The 21,013-nt window shown below is 43.3% G+C and overlaps 1 protein-coding gene across 2 annotated transcripts in view; it reads left to right on the top strand.

Moving 5' to 3' along the window:
• Positions 1–11,592: 11,592 nt before the first annotated feature.
• Positions 11,593–21,013, top strand: part of LOC147029960 (insulin gene enhancer protein ISL-1-like) — a 46,722-nt gene continuing 37,301 nt past the window's right edge. For both annotated transcript variants that reach the window (XM_085873520.1, XM_085873519.1), the window contains exons 1-3: positions 11,593–11,874; positions 14,393–14,582; positions 17,970–18,202. In XM_085873520.1, the coding sequence (XP_085729646.1) occupies positions 11,847–11,874; positions 14,393–14,582; positions 17,970–18,202 (451 nt within the window). In that variant the 5' untranslated portion in view covers positions 11,593–11,846. The remainder of the gene's footprint in view (positions 11,875–14,392; positions 14,583–17,969; positions 18,203–21,013) is intronic.

The raw sequence follows: 21,013 nt of genomic DNA, 5'->3' as shown, positions 1-21,013 counted from the left end.
TCTGGCGGCGTGGCCTTTCGCTGTTCATCTCATGCCTTTCTAACATACATGACAAAATTTGATCAGGTAAGCATACTTTCCATCCATCCCCCCGTCGACTGGCCTGTAAAGTGCTCTGGGTTTCACTATCCCTCCCTGGTGGTTCCGAGGCACATCTCAACCTGGTCAACATTCTTCCCAGTTCTTCGGCACTATGACCTTTACCGACCGCCATTGAGACGTGCGGGGTAAGTCCTTCTCTGTGCTTCATTAGCTCACGTTCCTTGTTAGTTAGCTCCACCTCCATTGCCGCTCCTCTTTCCCGATCCACAAAGTGGTTGTCATTAAAGTGCGTGTGGTAGCGTACTCTTCATGTACTCTGTCCGAGTAATCAAAATCCTGCCCTGTTTCGTCATAATAGACCGTACAGTGTAAAGGCAGTTCCACTTCTTTCAATTCAATGTCGTTGCCACGCAACCATTCCTCTACGTCCCGCAATCTTTTCGCACTTTCCCAATCCCTAGTCAGTTTATCTCTCCCCTCTTGTGACACAACCCGCAACCAATAGACTACCGGTCCGAGTTCGGTCATCATGAGGGTCATTACTTCCTCTTGCAATGCCAGCGGAGCATCTATGAAAACTCCGTCTTGCTTGCATGTTATGGTACATCCCATTCTGCACAACAAATCTCTTCCTAACAAATTCATCGGGGTGTGTTTGGCTACCAAAAATGCATGTTCTCCCCGCAGGGGAACCTACTTCAATTCGTAATTTGTCCGAGATCGGGATATCCTCTCTCCGTCCCGAAACCCCCACCACACTCACTGACTCACCTGAGAGTGGCAGGTTCTTTATCTCTCCTTGTTTTAGTGTTGACCGGGTGGCCCCTGTATCTACCAGGAATGTTACTTGTCTCCCCTCTACGTTTAAGGTCGTGGTCAATTCCCTTACATTCCGCGTTTCCCTTTGCGGAGCCACCACGGTGTCCTCATGTCAATAGTTTCTTCCTGCTGTCTCCCTTCTCCTCTCTCATACTCTCTAGGGGCGCCGTTGGTCTCTCTTGCTGTTGTGGTGGCCGCGAGCCCCAGCCTCGTTGTTTAGGCGGTGCCGGGCAGTCCCGAAACCAGTGCCCGGATTGACCGCAGTTAAAGCATTCTCCTGTTTTGCGGCTCCCTCTCGGTTCCAAGGCCTCCGCTGGTCCCGTTCGGCTTCATACCGGGGTTCCCAATCTGGATTTTCCTAGCGAGGCCTGCTTTCCCTCTCTTCGTATTTACGGCTTTTCAATTCAAGATTTCTTGCAACTAGAGCTTGGGTATCTTTCTTTCCCCCTCCGTTCCTCTTCTCTCAGAGTCTGCCAAGCCTGTCTTGCCCTTTCAAACACGGCATCTACGTCAGCCGTTTTCCACCCTGGCATGTCCGCTTTCACCTCTCGCCTTACTTCGTCACACAGTCCATCTACGAACATAGTGTTCAGGAAATGGAGGGGCGTCTGTGCGATGTTAATAAATCCGGAGTGCAGTTCGATCTGCTCATACAGTCGTGCCTTGTACTCCCCAGGTGATTCCTTGGGATTCTGTGTGACATCCTGTATTGCCTGCCAATCCATTACCCTTGGGGCCATTTCCGTCGCAAGTTCTTCCATCAGGGTTTGTACTCTTCCTCTGTACAGTGCCTGTGCTTCCCGGTCGGCTCCCTCCGGGTAATGTCGGTTTAAGGTGGTATCTGTTTCTCCTTCCATTTTTACACTCCAGGCTGCCGCACGCCGGCTCCAAACCGCACTGGGCAAGACTGCAGTGCAGATAAACCCTATGTCTGTCCTGGTTGCCCCCTGCATTTTTATCTGGTCGTGTAATATCTGAATGGCCCTTCTCGGGTTTTTCTTTATACATTCTTCCATGCTAGCTTTTACTCCCCTAATGTCTTGTGGGGTCCATGATCTCCAAACCCAATCTCCCCCTGCTGCTTGTATCATGGGGAACTGGTGAATGTCGGTCCCTCCTTTTACTCTGTCCCCTTCTAAGACAGGGTAAATTCCTTTTGTTGTTCCAAGTCGGGTTGTCGTCTTTCGGTTCACGTCGTCGTTGATTTCTGCTATCTGTGCTAACGCCTGCTTCAACTTCTCCTGTCTCTCCTCACTCTGTATCTTGACCTCCGTCAGCTGCGCTAACACTTGGTCTAGTTCCCTCTGTTTGTCCTCTCCCTGTGTCTTAACTTCCGTTAGCTGGTCTAGCGCCTGTTTTAGTCTCCCTTGTCGTTCCTCGTCTTGTATTTTTCGTTGGTTCACAGTCCCTTCTAGTCCGAGTCGCCTATGCTCTGTCTCGACTTGCGACTCCATTAGCCACGCGGCCAATGCTTTCCAGTGTGGTCCACTTTGTTTCGGGCCGCCTGCTTTGCCCTCTATCAGCGCATTACTCACTGTGTTTAATATCTTTGGATCTAAGGATCCAGTCAGCGGAAAAGGGATCTTTTCTTCCCGCGGTCCACTTCACCCAGTCCTGTATTCCCTTTACGTTATCGATTCCATATTTGTCACTGATAACTTTCAATGTTGTTCCTTTTGGTATCTTCTCGTTCTTTGAAGATTTATTCCCCATTCTTTTGTTCTTATCTTATCAACCGCCTAATAGCTATAAATCGTTTCTCCTTTTACACCGGGACTGAGGTCCCTTTCAATCAGCCGCCTAATAGCTGTAAATCGTTTCTCCTTTTACACCGGGACTGAGGTCCCTTTCAATCAGCCGCCTAATAGCTGTAAATCGTTTCTCCTTTTACACCGGGACTGAGGTCCCTTTCGACCCGCCGCCTAATAGCCTCAAACCCAATGAAGGCCTCTAACCTTCCCTCTCTTGGTACAGGATTCCAACCTGTTTCCTCCTTATTTCACACGGATACCTTTATCCTCGACCCTTACCGGCTCTACAAACACTGCCTGACAGCCCTTCCCCTTTGTGCTCTTCAGACAAACCGCATTCGAATCACCTCATATGTGTTTACCGTTACAGTTCTTGATTCGAGCAGATCCTGGAGCTGCGTCCGGCAGGGCGCAACCCACCAAGTGTACAGCGCTCGCCTAACTGGGGCTCCCTATTTTAGGTGCCCTACGTGCGATCGCCACGTACCTTTTAGCTGATCCCCTTGCGATCGCTGTACACCAAGTGGAGTCCCACCGTCCACACCGCCAGCATCAGTCGAATCCCATCCTCGTCGCCAATTGTTATGACTCTCCACTCGGCCGAGTAAGATGACAGAGTCAGATGAGGATCCTCGAATTACACGTTTTATTTCCGAAGACCACACGCATGCGGAATGTGACTCAGTGACCCTTCAGTCAGGCTCCCCTGAATCACATTAAGAATATGCTTCAAAACAATCACATATATAATCACACAAAGCAAAACTGGGTGTGGACTAAAAGTGTAAAGGAAAAACTGGGTGTGGACTAAAAGTGTATGCTAAGGGATAAGGAAACAAAGAAGTAAAAGAAATAAATGTGGCAGTGGGCTTCTTTCCCCCCTCCCTCGGGCCCTAGGGGAAGTTGAATCGGTCAATTCTCAGATATGCAACCACAGTTTCCAAGCCACCTACACAACTCTCAGATATGCAAGCCTTGCAAACTAATAACTTTCCTACACTCCTTCACTAGCACCTGCTGATAACAAGGCAAAGCTTTGGTGATCACTGAGAATAGGAATGTGTGGGCAGCATACACTGAAGGAACAATTCCACAGTTCTCTCCAAGGTTGCACTAAGGGCACACCACCACAGAGCAACAGGAAGGGTGATAAGGGCTTAGTTTCCAAGAAACAGGAACAGCTGGGCTCTGTCCAAAAACAGTGGGGTGCATGGAACATTGGTAGCCTGAAACATTTAAAGCAACATTTTAAAGCAAGGTTTGAATAATGCACAGTTACAAGCAAGGTTAGAATCCTGACAGCTGATTAACACACAGCTAATGGTCCAAAATATGACCACCTAACATATCATCATAACACCAAACACCTAATTTTAACTCTTGCACTTCCTTGGAGTTTTCTTCGTTATGCATGGAAAGGACGAGACACACTGACGCACGCACGCAATGCCTTTTATTAGTACAGATTTATAATTAATATTTTGTAATGTTAGCAAATCATCCAAAAGGGAAAAGGAAACTGCACATGTAATTGCCGAAAAAAAAAATGACCCCTGTGGACTGTGCCGTCATGGATTGCAAAAACAGGTTATGAAGCACGGAGTTTCACTCAATGAATTTACACTTTCTGCACATTCCATATTCTTTACTTCACTCAATATAAAACACCCCTTTGAAAGATAATTCACGGTAGCCACTGTATATATATATATATATGTATATATATATATATATATATATATATATATATATATATATATATATATATATATATATATATATATATATATATATATATATATATATATATATATATATATATATATGCCAACCTTTGGCATCTACCTTTGGTGTTTTGACATTATATATATACAGTGTAATATATATATATATATATATATATATATATATATATATATATATATATATATATATATATACATATACATATATATATATACATATACATATATACAGTGTAACATTACATATACAGTGTAACATTATATATACAGTGTAACATTATATATGCAGTGTAACATTATACATACAGTATAACATTATATATATAAGTGCCTAAAGAAAGTCTACACCCCATTTCAAAAAATTCACCTTTTGTTACCTCATAGCCTGGAATTAAATTCTATTAAATCAGACTTTTCCACCTTTATTTACACATCGTAACCCACAACTTCCAAAGGGAAAAACAAATTTCTTTGTTTTAATTAATTAATTTAAAATACAAAACTAGAATATCTTGGTCAAGACAATCATTAAGAAGTGGAAAGTATATGGTACCATCAAGACCCAGCCGAGATTGGGCCGTCCCTCCAAAATGGATGACCAAGCAAGGTAGAGACTGATCAGAGAGGCCACGAAGAGGCCAATGGCAACTTTGAAAGCAGTGGCAAATCCAGGGGGGTTTCCTGGTTGCCCGGAAACCCAACCCCCGCCCTTCCCAACAAAAATATTGTTACGGATTCGCGCCCGCCGGCGTGCTGACGGCCACGTAACTCGAATCGCGGCACGTCGCCCACCGGACGGACAATCCAGTCGTGACCCTCTCGGACTAACGCCGGGAACCAGTCACGGGTGGACCTTTCGGTCTCACCGCGATCGAGCCAATCAGCCCCCGCGTGGGATAGGGTTGCTCGCCAAATTCGACCTACCTAAGTACCCACACGGAGGGTAGACCGGGCGATCGCACCTCGCCGCAGGTCGACTTCGGACACGGGCCACTTAAGCGACCCGTTCCGTACTATCGGGATAACCGAGCGGTGTTATTCGTCGACCTCGACGGTTCGATTAATTATCGGGCGTATTCAGCCCACTACCAACCCTTTACGTGAAGCAAGATGAGGATTCAATGAAAGAAATGACGAAGCGAAGCGGGAAACAGTTCAACACAAAGCACATTTATTCGCGATGAACGGAAAGCACACATATTCAATTCCACCAAAAGCACATAGAAAAGGAAAAGAAACACAATGCAATTGCGACAATGCACATCTAATACCGATTACGCGAGCACACGGCAACACTTATACAATTTTACTTCACAGACGGCGCCGACAACACATATCCAAAACCAAGAAAAAGAAAAGAGAACCCTCAAGGATGAGGCGGGCCTGAGGCCGAGACCGGGTCAGGCCTACCCGTCTGGTGATGAGACGCGGAGCGGCGATGGTGCCTCAACTCCGCGGGCCTCGCGGGCAGTGTCTGGTAGGGGGTGGGAAGGGGGCCCCCTTGGTCGCACTATCTCAGCGCGGGGGGGAAACAGGAGGGGGTTGCTGATGCTCGGGGGAAAGGAGGATTTCTACTCTGCCTCGAGTCCCGCGACGAGCGTCTCCACCTCGACCAGGTCGCGCCGTCGGCCTCCCTGGTGTGCAGCTCCCGGCACGACGCGAGCACCCCCTCGTCTGCCCTCGCCGCCTCTCCACAGCTCCGTCCTCTTCGCTCCGACTCCAACGCACACGACGACGACGACCAACTCCTTCTTGCTTCTTCTTCCCAACTCCACCGACTGCGAAGTCTTCACTCTCTCGACTTGACGAACGCGGTCGCTTATATAAGCCCCGTGGCTTCGCTCTCTCATCTTTGACCCCCTGCCTTCGACCTTTCACCTCGCTCCCCATTGGCCCGAGAAAAAGTGGGCGTGAATGCATTTTGATCCATAAATTTGCATATAGCGATCGCCCTCCAACGCCCTGGAGGCGGGGCCAAATCGCCCCTCGCTCACCGATTGGACGGAACAAAAGTGGACGTGTGTCGTTTTTGATCCGTTTTTGGAGCTGAAAATCCGTGGTTTTGTACACGCTGTTCGGCGCGCGCCCTGCATGAGTCCAACACCGGTACCCACAAGCGGCGCAAGAACGGTGGCGATGCGACGGTTGCGAGGTGTGACGTGAAGCGGCGCCGCGGTGGGTGGTTGATGTTGTGGTTGGTGGTGGTAACAATGGCGGTTGGTCCAAAATAAAGATAGTAAAAGAAAAACGGCTATCCTGAAGAGTCGCAGCACGCATGAATGACATGTATTCCCACTAGACAACGGGTTTGGGCCTAACTACACATATACTTACGGAGATATCTCACCTAAGGGACCTGAATGGTGGTTTGTGAATTTGATAACCACAACAATATATTTACCATAACACTGGCAAACCCATGGGTTCCCTGGTCACCCAGAACTTCTTCTCCCACGAAAGTGTATGAAAACTTCTCCCATGAAAAGGCCAGAAGCCTCAGAAAAACTATCAATACAGTACCTAATAAACAATAAACCACTAACAGCTCACAGTAATTTATTTGGAAATTATTTGGAAAATTTATAATTTTCTGTTATTTGGAACCCCCCCCCCTTACCCAATTCCTGGATTTGCCCCTAGAAAGAGCAACATGCCTTTATGACAGAGACTGGTCACTGTGTGCATGTGACAACAATATCCCAAGCACTCCACAAGTTTGGCCTGTACAGTAGTGTGACAAGAAGGAAGCCATTACTCAAAAAGCCCACCTTGAGACCCGTTTGTGGTTTGCAAAAAAACATCCAGAGATTCTGGTCATGTGGAAAAAAGATTTGCAGTCTGACGAAACCAAGATGGAACTTTTTGGCCTAAATACAAACCGCTGTGTTTATCACAAACCCAACACAACACATCACCCAAAGAACACCATCCCAACTGTGAGCACGGTGGTGGCAGCATCATGTTATGAGGATGTTTCTCATCAGCATGGACTGGGGCACTTGTCAGGATAGAAGGGAAAATGGACAGAGCAAAATATACAAAAATCCTAGAGGAAAACCTGCTGTTCACTGCAGGAAAGCTGAAATTGGGACAGAAGTTCACCTTTCAGCATGACAACCACCTCAAACATACAGCCAAAGCCACACTGGAGTGGCAAGGAACAAAAATATAAATGTCCCTGAGTGGACTAGTCAGCACCCCGACCCAAATCCTATCAAGAACCTGTGGTATCACTTGAAGATTGCTGTCCATCAACGTTCCCCATGCAATTTGACTGAGCTTGAACAGATTTGTGCAGAAGAATGGGCAAATATTGCCCAATAAAGGTGTGCAAGGTTTGGTAGAGACCGATCGCAACAGACTCACAGCTGTAATTGCTGTCAAAGGTGCTTCCCCCAAGTATTTACTCAGCAGGGTGGACACTTATCCAACCAAGATATTCTGGTTTTGTATTTTCAATTAATTTTCTGAAATTTGTGGAATTTGTTTTTCACTTGGAAGTTGTGGGTTAGGATGTGTAAACAAAGGTGGAAAAAGTCTGATTTAATGCAATTTAATTAAAGGCTATAAGGCAATAAAAGGGGAAAATTTTGAAAGGGGGTGTAGACTTTCTATTGGCACTGTATTTACATCCAGAGCAGTCCAGAGCAGTCAGGCTTTACACCAAAGAGGTCAATGACTGACCATATCCTTGCTCTTCAGGTCCTCACCGAACGCAGAGAGTTTCGGCAGGGGCTGCTTGCAGCTTATGTTGATCTCTGTAAAGCGTTCGATTCAGTGAATCGGGATGCCCTCTGGAGGATTCGTGGTCTTCATGGGGTGCCACCAAAACTGATCGATCTGATGTCTGAACTATACTCTGGTACTGAGAGTGCTGTGAGATGTGGTGGTACCATCTCTGACTTATTTCCAGTTGTTACTGAAGTTCATCGGGGGTGTGTACTGGCCCCCACACTTTTCAGCTCTTGTATGGACTGGATTCTAGGGAGGATATCAGAGAGATCAAGCTGTGGTGCATCGTTTGGGAATGTCAAGATATCTGACCTTGATTTCGCAGATGATGCAGTCGTCTTTGCGAAGAATTTAGATATCCTTTCGGGGGCCCTCGAGGTGTTTAATGAGGAGTCGGGGCCGCTGGGATTACAGGTTTCCTGGGTCAAAACTTAGATCCAGGCTTTCAATGACATTTTAGATGTTGCTGTCCTGTCTGTGCCTGTTTGTGTTGAGGATGTTGAGGTCGTAAAGAGATTCAGTTACCTTGGAAGTGATATTCATGTCTCTGCTGGCTGTGAGTCAAAGGTCAATAGACATCTGGGTCGGGCCTGGGGAGTCATGGATTCAGTGGATAATGGGGTGTGGCACTGCCGGTATCTGTGCAGGAAGACGAAAGTCCGTGTCTTCAGGTCCTTGGTGCTTCCAGTCTTGCTCTCCGGATGTGAGACTTGGACTCTGACGAAGGATCTGAGAGGGAGACTTAATTCCTTTAGTAGCAGGTCTCTTCGGAGAATCCTTGGCTATCGCTGGTCGGACTTTGTGTCCAACGAGCAGTTGCTGAGAGAGACTCAGATGAGATTTGTTACCTGCATCGTCCGTGAGCATCAGCTGCGGCTGTATGGACATGTAGCTCGTTTTCCTGACGCTGATCCTGCTCACCAGATTCTCTCAGCGAGCGTGTCTCGTGAGTGGAGGAGGCCAATGGGCCGACCACGTTCCTCGTGGTTGCAGCAGGTTGATCGGCATCTCAAGGAGATGGGGATGGGCCAGGCATCTGCCTGCGGGATGGCCAGACGGGGGCCCCTGGAGTACCGGCGCAAAGTGGATGCAGTGACACGCTGCTCTGGCGCATGCTCCCATACCTGACCTGACCTGTATATACTGTGTGTGTGTGTGTGTGTGTGTGTGTGTGTGTGTGTGTGTGTGTGTGTGTGTGTATGTGTGTGTGTGTGTGTGTGTGTACATAGTGTGGGAATCACACACTGTGTGTGCGTGTGGGAATCATAAAGCATCCCTGAATTAAAATATAAATAAATGAAAAACAAATGCAGGTGAGTGACCTGAAATGGGGAAGCACGGTAATTTTGTGTGCTGATGGACAGTGAAGCCGATACACCAGGAAAAATCACAGAACCATCAAAAAGTATCTGTAAATTAAAATATAAATAAATGAAAATAAAAAAATTAAAAAATGAAATGCAGGTGAGCGACCCGAGATGGGGAAGCACTGTCCGTATGCTTACTAATGTTCTTTTTATATGCTCTCACCTGATCAATTAAACCCAGGTGGCTAGGATTATATAAATAAATTGACTCCTCCCATGCCCTTAAATCGACTCCTCCCATGCCCTTAAATCAACTCCTCCAATAAATCGACCCATGTGAGAGCTGATTGGTTATTCCCTCCATTCACAGGTGAGAGATATGGGTGGGTCTTTCTTTATCATTCATATATTGACTTCTTTCGACATTCACACGTGGTAAATGCTTGGGAGCCTCGTTGGTATGCATTTTTGTCTGTGCTGTCACTGAAGATTCATCAATAAGCGACGAAACCGGCCCGGCAGCTGAGAGGGTGGGTAGCTTTGGGATGCTCGTGTGTGTACTATATGTGAATATATTTGCAGCTGTGGAGGAACTCCGGGAAGGGTTTGAAACAGCAACGGGTTAACCTTGGTCGCCTTTCTTGGTTGCTTTATGTAGCTTCTTTGGCTGGAAGAGCATGGGAGGAGTCGATTTATATCTCACAAACCCACAGGAATTCGACACACCTTTCAAAACATTATAAACACGTGAACGTGGCTTTATCGATAAGCGTTTGAAATTGACTTATGGTGTGTGGTGGTGTGTGCAGTTCAGTGTGTGTAAGTTATGTAATCGGCACAAAGCGGCTGTGGTTAATAATTCAGGATGCGAGCTTTTGTGTGTGTATTTTAACAGCTGCGTTTTATCCCGTCACTTTCGAACTCATAATAAAAGCAGCATTTTTGTTTATAATGGAAGCGGTCATTCGATATGCTGTCATGGAATGATTTTGTAATGTCCTTATTTAAACCAAATCCGATACTGACGTCGCTTTTTTTGATGTATTTTCAACATCCTGGTAGAACGCTTTTGTTATTTCACATCTCTAAACATTAATGGTCAGCCGAAGATCCTTGTAAGAACTCAACCTGTGCTTTTCTCGAATTCCTGCTGAAGTTAGCATAATCATATTGGTTTACATCACAAACAAGTACATATTTAATCATTATATTCAATGTGTATGTGCAGGGTGATCCATAATGAGGTCCTTCTTTAAAATATCGAAATACCACGTTATTAATGCAAAGAAAACACCAAAATCGTTTTTCTTTTCTTTTCCTGAAATGCCATTTGTTGCCATTTTCATTTGTAAACATCAAATTTCAACTGAAGCTCCTGCGTTCTCAGTACATCTTTTCAATCGTTCGACAACGTTGTCGTTCAACAAATGATTTCTGGTTATGTCGTTGTGGTACGTTTTTCCTGATATTATGTCCTTCACTGAATTCGTTGTTGTAATATAAGCTTTTGGTGTCAGTTTTTAATCGTTTTGTGGATCCAAAGTGGCATGTCTTCCCATTTCTTGCCACTATCTTTGAACTGCAATTGCAGCGTTAATCTCTCAACCATAATGCATAGAAAAAATTATATTAATGACAATAAACAAGCTTTCAAATCAAAAACAATAATTAATGCTCCTCCTATAATAACAACAGAGTAGTTCTGATATTTATAATAGGGATTCATGATGGATCAACCTGTCGTTTGCATCCGTTTCATATTATCCACGCGTCGACTAATGTTCTTTTTATATGATTGCTTTCGGATATATTTAGGACATATTTAACCTGGAGCAAACTCACTACGTGTCCAACTTCACAGAAACTCTCCATGTTTCTCTGGATGTTTTTATTTTATTTTAATCAAATCACAACATGTTTCTTGCTAATGTGACTGTACATTGACGGTTATGAAATAATCACTGGAAATAAAGCAGCAAAGATCAATGCAAGTGGTTGGATATCAAAAACTTGTCTGAAAGCTCTTACACCATTAATAATTGATCAGTTATCTGCAGTCAACGAGTGACCCCACAATTACACATAAATTATTCCATTGTAGAAATGTATACTGTGACACTTTGAAGGGCGTGGTTTTTGGAGCTCTGAACCAATCGTGTTTAGCACGTGACCTCATGAGGGAGGACAAACCCAGAGAGTCCTCGTGTGTCGTGGGATAAAGGGTGTATGGCGTTGGTGAGTGCAAAGCTGTGCTGTGATAACTGTGCTCATTCATCCCTCTCCGAATGAAACCCACCCCGGAGATTGTACGCGGAAAAGGGTGAAGGCAGCCGAAGGGTTGGCCCTCATCCGTCACCCTGACGGGGGCGCAAGACCATTCCCCGCGCACTGCAGAGCATCCCTGCGCACTTCTCTCTTTCCGACTCGCACTTCGGTGGAAAACTGGCGCGATGGGGGACATCGGAGACAAGGCCAAAAGTAAGGCTTTGTCTGAACATCACGGTATTGACATGATGCAGGTAAAGTCGTCGATTTCTTTTGTTACTAAATGTTACAAAAAATAACTCCTGAAATGAGGACCATAAGGTCCATTTCAGGATTTTAAAATACAAAGATGCCAAAGGAACAGTGCCCCCATCAGCCCAAAAATGTGGGACGAATCATGTGGCAGACAGTGGTGTGAAGCATAAAACCGGTAAAAGTCACATCTACATCAATCGGACGATATGCCGCGCAAGTTTCAACAAGTCACCCGGACACTAAAAACTTAAGGGATGGACAGACGTGCGGACGGATGGACAGAAATCATCACGACAAGACCCCTTAACCGAAGTACGTCGAGGGGTGAAAACGACAACATTAACCAATAAGACCATGTCCTTTCCAAATCATAAATTGATTTATTTCCACGATACGCATGGCAGTAGCATTATGTGTATATTATATATATATATATATATATATATATATATATATATATATATATATATATATATATATTAAATGTGTAAAGGTAACGAACTCATGTGGGATTTTGGGGGCAATAATGAAGGTTTCTTTTGTATTTATTGTGCAAAAAGCCATTTTCACATGCGTTTATCTTTCCGCCGATGCATATCCATAAGCACGTCTTGTATTCCTCTACATTATTTTTGTAGGCATCATTTACACTCATCTCTCGGCATTATGTAGACAATGTATATATTATGGTGGGAGCAAAATGCTTGCTGAACATTTTCCCCGTTCATCACGGAAAGTGTCCAACATTTTTGTCTCCTTGTGACAATTGTACAGACATTTCGTTGCTTGGCTCGCTTACTATACATAAAATGAGCCACCTTGGTCGTTTTCTCCAAATTATACAATTCGTCTAATTATAATGGCATATAACCTACCTAACTTTCCTGGAGCTCTTATATTACCTGAAATTTCCTATTGGATATATATTTGTATATATATATATATATATATATTTTTCTGATGTACGGAGCATTACTTTTTGCAGAGCGTTGGTGCTGCCAAAGTAGCTTATTGGCAAGGATTATACTTGGGTGGTTTGCCATTGCCTTCCCAGCATTGTTTGCTTGCGCTCTATGCTTTTAAGTGCTGAGTGTCAAGCAAAGAAGCAACACATAGCATTTTTAAAGTCTTTGGTTCGACTCGTACGAGGTTTGAACCACCGACTTCTCAGACTCAGAGAGGACGCTCCAATCATTACGCCACCAAGTCTGGTTTTGTATCAATGCAAGTGGATATATTTGGTGGTGGGGTGGCAAAGGACCAAATAAAGAAATAAATAAATACACAAATGTTTATTCATTTGGTTGTGGGTGACAGACGGCTTTAGTCACTCCAGTCCTATTAATATATAATCTGCATGAAAACGGTAGATTTTGTCAATAAACCCATGTGGATTAAAGGGAAATATATGGCTTGGTGGTGTGATGTCATCTCTGTGGCTTCCATTGTCGTTCTAAGTTTAAATAAATCAACGAAAGTGCGTTTTGGTTTCCCAGGATCTCGTTCAAGTATCTTTTAAACAAGCTTCGTGTCTGATAATCGAGAAATCGATGAACATACAGTACGTATATATCAATATGTCGACTTAAATTTATTGTCTGAAAGTGACCTTTCCATCACCCAAAAACTTATTTGGCGGTGTGTCTCGATAAAGAGTCAAATTAATAATCAGGTAACTTTGGAAACCACAGAAATGATGTTTGTTGATATAAAAGATGCAGTAAAGTTGTTTGTTTTTTTTAACTGGTGCTTTCTCCTCTGCCCCAGCAGTTTAGGATGGGGGAGGCCTGGTGATGTGGTGGTGTTTATACACTGTAGGTGCCTTAAATAACTCTGTGCGCAAAAGTTATAAAGAAGATTAACCCCAGTATCTTTTGTGGTAATGCTTTCATTTAGCTTTTTTTGTTTGTTTGCTTGTTTCTGTTTTTTGGTCTGTCTTAGTTGGTGAGATTAGTCTGTCTGTCTTAAATTAGTCTGTCTGTTTAGCTTAATTAAGTGAGAACATCTGGAGTTTCCAAAATTTCTTTCATGACGCTCTATAAGCCATTTGTGGTTCTATTACAGTCTCTGGTGGAGACAGTCTGGCCGATATTCGATGTGCGCCATAAGCAGATGGTCCTTAAGTTTTTGCTGAATGTGTGGAGCGGATTTTGAATTTGATCTGTCGACCCATGCGACAATGCTTGTTTTCCATTAAAGTGATACCTCTATTGGGACAATTACTCTGTAATACAAAAAGCACATATAATGGTGTCGAAAGTATATATTTTATATCTTCTTGTAATCGCTGGGCGCATCCCAGTTGGCCACTCCAAATCCTGACAACCCACATCGAAGTGTGTGTGTGTGTCACAACTTGTACAACTTTATATGAAGGCTCAACAGGCCCATACTGTGACATCGGAGTTAATTGGGGTCTGTTTCAGATCAGTGTTTGTTGTACTTCTTGTGTTGAGTTTCACTAACCGGTGTGCAGGGAGAAGGAGGACGGCAGTGTGTGCTGGTTGTGGCTTGCTCATTCGAGACCGTTACCTGCTGCGCGTTGCCCCTGACCTGGAGTGGCATGCCGCATGCCTCCGATGCGCCACCTGTGCCGCCCCGCTCGAGACGGCAGCCTCGTGCTTCGTCCGTGATGGGAAAACATTCTGTCGTCGCGACTACACCAGGTACACACATCATGAAAACATGAAAAACTGAACCACATGTAGAGGAAGGTTGCTCAAGACGTGGGGCATTGTAATTTTCCAAACGATGTCTAATTCAGAAGAAATTTCAAAGAGCAGTCTTGAGAAAGGAACTTTAAAAATAATTTAATAAACTTTAATGCTTTTAAAAATCCTCCCTGCAGTTAAAGCGATTGCTGGAAAAAATTACAATTTCATGTTTTCAGCAACCTACTAATTGTGATTTGGGATCCGATCGATACCGGATCCATTATATCAGCCGTATAGCCAATGTACGATATCTTTACAATAATGACTTGTATAACCAGTTAACCAAATAAAATTCCTCTCTAAAACATTCATTCACACGATACCCTTATGATTATACCTATGATTGCTTACCCGCACAAATAGCGTAATTTAACAAATGACAGCAACTCGTATTCAACGATAACTCTGCTCCTATCATTCCTGCCCTTTTCCCTCTACACTTTGCGGCCCCTTCGTGAAGCCTGAATATTATACATAATCAAATCTTTGAGGTTTCTCTTACCATTGATCATTTTCATTGGCGTTGTTTGTCCAAGTGCAAAAGTGTTATCTACAGCACATATAACAGAAATTTATGTGGCTGACCTTACAAGATGAGTGAAAAATTGGATGTAAATTTTGATTTCAGCAGCATCTCATCAGTGGAACTGACTTTAATCGCACAATAACTTAAAAAAAAAGAAGTATACACAGTCGAGGCTCATGGAAGAGCTTGTACACTGAACGGATCAGGATGTAAGAGAAAAAAAAAACAACACAGGACGCAAAACACGCATGCATGGAGAAGGAAAATTCCAAGGAGTGCAAATTGGAAAATTGGAAGGATTAGGGATTTGGGTGGGGTTAACGAGGGCAGAAAAGATCATCGTTTTGGATTTGGGATGACTTGAGATGGTGATTAACAGCAGTCTAGGAACACTTGGAGATTTATTCTTGTCTTGATATTGATATTGATATTTCAGTCTCGTTTGATATTACTTGAGAAATTGTCTTGAAGATATAACCTCCCCTCGATAAGACCCAATACATGGATTGATAAATAGGTAAAAGTGAATACATGAGCATTTTTGTGAAATATTTCCATTTATTGGCAAAGGTTCAGAATTCATGAATATCGATGTACTTCGTAATATATTGACTTTGTTTGTTTGAAATGCAGAAATTTTTCTATCGGGTTGTAATACTGTTTGATTTTAAGCTGGTATAAAATGGTAGTTAAACGGCTAAGCCTGAGTGGTGAGGTTATACCATCGTGTCGTCTTGCTGTACATCCAGGGGTCGCCAACCTTTTTTTGTAATTACGAGCTACTGTTGATTAATGAAATATTTCAAGAGCTACTCAAACTTAAATTGAAAATATATGACTTGATAAGGGTACAAATTTAGTCATTACGGTTCAATTACAAAAATAGAAATTTAAATTGAAGGAAAATTGAACTTTACCTTTACTTCAGGTGTGAAACTTGGCACTGCATGCTGTCCACCGGTACCTGCATACTCTGGTGTGTATTCTGAGAGGGCAACTGTGATGGAGTCCTTTAGAAGCTCGTCTATCAGTCGGGTTCAAAATTTAGATTTGATTCGGTTCGTGTCGGAAAAGGCAGACTCGCAAAGATAGGGAAGCCACTTTCATTGCTACTTTGCGGATGTTACTGTACTTTTCAGAATCCACGAGACTCCAGAAATTCGTGGCAGATTGCCTTGATTTCAACTGAATGTCATTTTGAAGGCTGATAATCTCCATTTCCAAAAGGGACACGATCAAGGTAACGTCGCACTAATTTGTTCAGAAATGTCACGAACATCAACTTCCGTGAAGTGAACATCACACAGGGCTCCATCTCCTCAAAATCATGAAATCTTTCGTTGAACTCTTGGCCAAGTCTGGTCAGGAGATCACTGTACTTGTCAATACGTCCACAATTCCAACGGCAATCTCATTTCCTGCTCACGTTAGGAGCACAGAAGGGAAAATGTTGCATTTTCCTTTTTCTGGACTTGTTGTATCAGAAGGTTAATTTTCGACTTGAAAGCTTTCACTGCACTAATCATGTCGGCAATTGTCTTCTGTTTCCCTTGCAATCCACGGTTCAGGGCGTTCAATTTTTCTGTCACATCTGTTAGAAATGCCAAATCAAGCAGCCACACAATGTTTGATAATTGGGTGGCATCTTCGTTTCTTGACTCCATGAAAACTTTAGTATCTGGTAGAGTTATTATTTATTTATTTATTTTATCCACATTTTAATGCGAGCTGCCCATTGGCAGCCAGCAAGCGACCAGTCGCTCGCGTTCGATGGTTTGGCGACCCCTGCTCTACACGATGGTTGACCATTGTAAGCATGTGGTGTATCTTAGAAATGGAAAGGTATTTATAAGAGGATGGTTTAGTTAAAGTGTTAAAATGGTTGTAAAACTATTATCGAAAAATTATGTCACCTTGGGTTATCAATATATTTCTTTCACTGACCTTTTATGTCTGACCACCACCTTACTGGTCATCCCTATGGATAAGATATCTTTCCTTAAGTATTCATAAACAACAAGAGGAAGTGTTCGAGCCAGAATTTTAAATATTTAATTTGGACAAGCGTCTGTGCCCCATAAGAAGGCTTCATGGGCAAAAGGAAAACTCAGCTTAAAATACATTATTTTGGTTGTCCTCAGTGTCCTGCTATGTAATGTGTGATGCAACAAAGGTGGAAGATCAAACTTGTGAAACTGAACTCTCAAATTACACAAACGATTCCACACACCTTTCACTGATATTATTACGACTACGACAACTACAACTACTACAACAGTCCCAATTAATCCCACCTTCTCGTGGGGTTGCTTGCAGATGTTTTTTCCCAAGTTGTTCATGAACAGGTTGGCCAGGTGTGATGTTTAGCTCACAGCAGATTTGAGCAAAAATTTGTAATTAGTTCAGGGTGCCGACGATAGCTCACCTACTTTTTTTGTGAAGAAACCGTGGGATCTTTAACGTCCACCAGCTAATGCTGGCAGATGGAAGACCCAGCCGAACATCCAAGGGATGGCACATTTTGTGATGCAACACCCTCCCTGTAAACGCAAGAATGACAGGACTCCGTTCCAGCTTCTGAAACCCACATGTGGAGACAACAACTAACATCTAGGGATGTATATGTATATATATATATATATATATATATATATATATGTATATATATATATATATATATATATATATATATATGTATATAACAACACTCACACTTCAAATATGTTGCCATTTTATTGTAATAAATGCATTCGTATTGTTGTTATGATAAAGTGTTGACATTAATGGTGCTCTTTTATGTGTTTTTGGAGCAGTTTGTTTGGGATCAAATGCACAAAATGCAAGGCGGCGTTCGGACGGAATGAACTGGCAATGCGTGCGCGTTCCCACGCCTACCACGTGGGCTGCTTTCGCTGTGAGGCATGTGCGCGGCCTCTCATACCTGGTGATGAGTTTGCCCTGCGGGATGGGGGCCTGTTCTGCAGGGCTGACCGACACTTGGCCACGACTCCAGGAGCTTCACCCAGTCCGCCGCATTCGCTCGCAGGTATGACATGTGTGTGCAACATATGGAGGGGTTTGCGAAGAGGACCTGGTGGCGTTTAGACAATGCAAGTGAATGTGGAGATGCATTTGGGAAGTTTTCTAACTCCATTAAGAAGTATTAGAAGGACATGCTATGATGCAGATGAGTAACATAGGTGTTTCACATCTTGTTCGCCATGATTGATGGTTGAGTTAAAGAAAGTTCAACATTTCAGCCATATAATATATCTATCAAGGACCAACATTGCCGGCTCCCTTTACAGAAGAATCAGGACCATTAGTAATGCCGCTGCCTCTGTGTATGTGTGTAGTGTTTGTATGTATATATATATATATATATATATATATATATATATATATATATATATATATATATATATATATATATATATATATATATATATATATATATATATATATATATATATATATATATATATATATATATATATATACATGTATATGCAGATGTACAGTATATGTATATGTGTATATATATATATATATATATATAGAACCTGGTGTTAGCACAGTGGTTAGGGCAGCAGCTTGCGATCCAAAAGGTCCTGAGTTCAAGCCCCGTTGGGCCACTGAATTAATACACCAGGGGGTTGACTCAGCCTGTCATCCTTCCGAGGTCAGTGAAATGAGTACCAGTATACTGGGCCGGTGTATACCCTGGTTAAATAGGTGTACCATATCCCTGTGTCGTAAGAGGCGACCAGGGTTGCGTCAGGAAGGGCATCCGGCGTAAAACATGTGCCAAATCACTATGTGGATCATGCGGATGATCCGCTGTGGCGACCCCTAACGGGAGCAGCCGAAAGAAGAAGAAGAAATATATATATATATATATATATATATATATGCATTTCAGTAAAATAGACATTATCAAAGCTTTTTGACTTGCACTCCTCAGGATAAAACTGGAAGCAGATGAAGAAGAAGCACCAAACTCTCATTTTAGAGTTCCAAGGTCATGTCCTCAACGTTGATTGGTTGAGAGAAAGAAAGGACGGGATTACCTGATTGGTGGAAGCATAGAGCATCATGAATTATGATGAGGTGGAGATGAATCAGAAAAGTACTGGCGGAAACGTAATGCTAAGTAGCTGAAGGGTAGTTGTGGGGGGGGGGGGGGTGGGAGTGAGTCGTGTGGTTTTCATGATGACTCAACGTTGACTGTGGTAGAGTTGTCACACAGTCAAGCCATCATAGTCAAAATAGATATAAAGTTCGGAAAAACTATTTCTGTCTACAAAGAATAGGATTGGTTGACCTGATGTATGTGGCCTCCATTGCATGATATGAAGGTTAGCTAAACTGCGTCCTCCACTCAGGATTTTAAACCAGCCAATCCGATATTATGCCTGGTGTTGGCTTAATGGTTAGGGTGGTGAGCTTGGGATCCTTGGATCCTGAGTTCAAATCCCCCTTTTCCATTGAATTAATACCAGGTGTGGTTGACTCTGCCTGTCATCCAAGAAGGGAAGTACGCCAGAGCGTTCCATCTCTAAGGTGAAATCTAGGGATGGATGGAGAGTTCAGGTATGCCAAGAAGACATTACATGCTGAGGTTGACTCAAAGACAGCAAAGATGTCATCCACATACTGATATAATAGATGGAAGGGGGTTGAACTCCGGGATGTGGATCTGCAAAGGAATATTTTTCACAGTAACCGACAAAGATGTTTGCCAAGATGGGGCTTAGAGCGGATCCCATCGCTACACCACCGATCTGAGTATACACTCAATCATTAAAACTGAACTCGACAGAACGGGTTGCCACATTCATTAATTCGACGAAGACAGACTCAGAGATCGGTGGAGGTGTCTTGTCACTATGACACAGAAGATGCGTGCAGATTTCAATCACTTCTGTCAGTGAGACATTCGTGAATAGACTGGCTTTATCATATGAGCACATTGTGGAATTATCGTTTAGGTGTGTGACAGACCGTATGGCATCAGCGAAAGTGATGGACTCCACAATTACATGTTTTTGGAGACTGTCCAGTGCCGGCTGCAATAGTTCACATCACCATCTGGCAAGTTCATGCTGTGCAGAGCCAGTCATTGAAAGGATCGGCCGTCGAGGAACACTCTCTTTGTGAGTCTTTGGCAGACCATACATCCTCGGTCTTTGTGATCCGACAGGTCGAATTGTGTCGTAACCCTCCTTAGAGAGGTCTCCTCATTTGTAGAGTTGCAATAGTCTTTTCGCCATTTATTTCTCCAAATGAGATGTGTGGTCACGTTCAGTTGTATTTCCCAGGGGCTGTAACTTGGACACATCGCTCAAAATCACAGCCATTTTCTCAATGTAGTCACTCTTATTCAGAATAACCATGCCGAAGTCTTTATCTGGTCTGCAAATATGGATTTCAGGATTGGATTTGAGGTCCTGTATCACGCTGCATATGGAAATCATACAAATCGTTTGGAATCCCACAATAGGCATGAGTGAGATCAGCTCGTCTGACCTTAAATGCTTCATTTGCGTCATTGAGTACTGGTACATGCTGGACCAGCTGAGCATACAGAAGCTCGAACTCCGCAAACACCTCTTCTCGCTTGATGTTACGATTCGGTATACCGAATGTGAAGCCATGAGCCAAGACAAATTCTTCGGTCACAGATAGTTTATGATCTGACAGATAGTTCAAAGGGAAATAACTTTCGCTATAATGATCAAGCAAGAGGAGATCAAATCAGATGTTTCACAAACTTCCTCGTGGGCTTCCTCAGACCAATTTCCCTCTTCACAGTGGGTCAAAATCTCAGATAGGGCAGCAACAGCTTTTTTTTGGA

Source organism: Eptatretus burgeri, chromosome 3, assembly GCF_056783735.1.
Source record: "Eptatretus burgeri isolate ZD-2024b chromosome 3, Ebu_testis_v1, whole genome shotgun sequence".
NCBI lineage: Eukaryota > Metazoa > Chordata > Myxini > Myxiniformes > Myxinidae > Eptatretus > Eptatretus burgeri.
The sequence above is the reverse complement of the archived record's forward strand: the minus strand, read 5'-3'. Positions and strand labels throughout refer to the sequence as shown.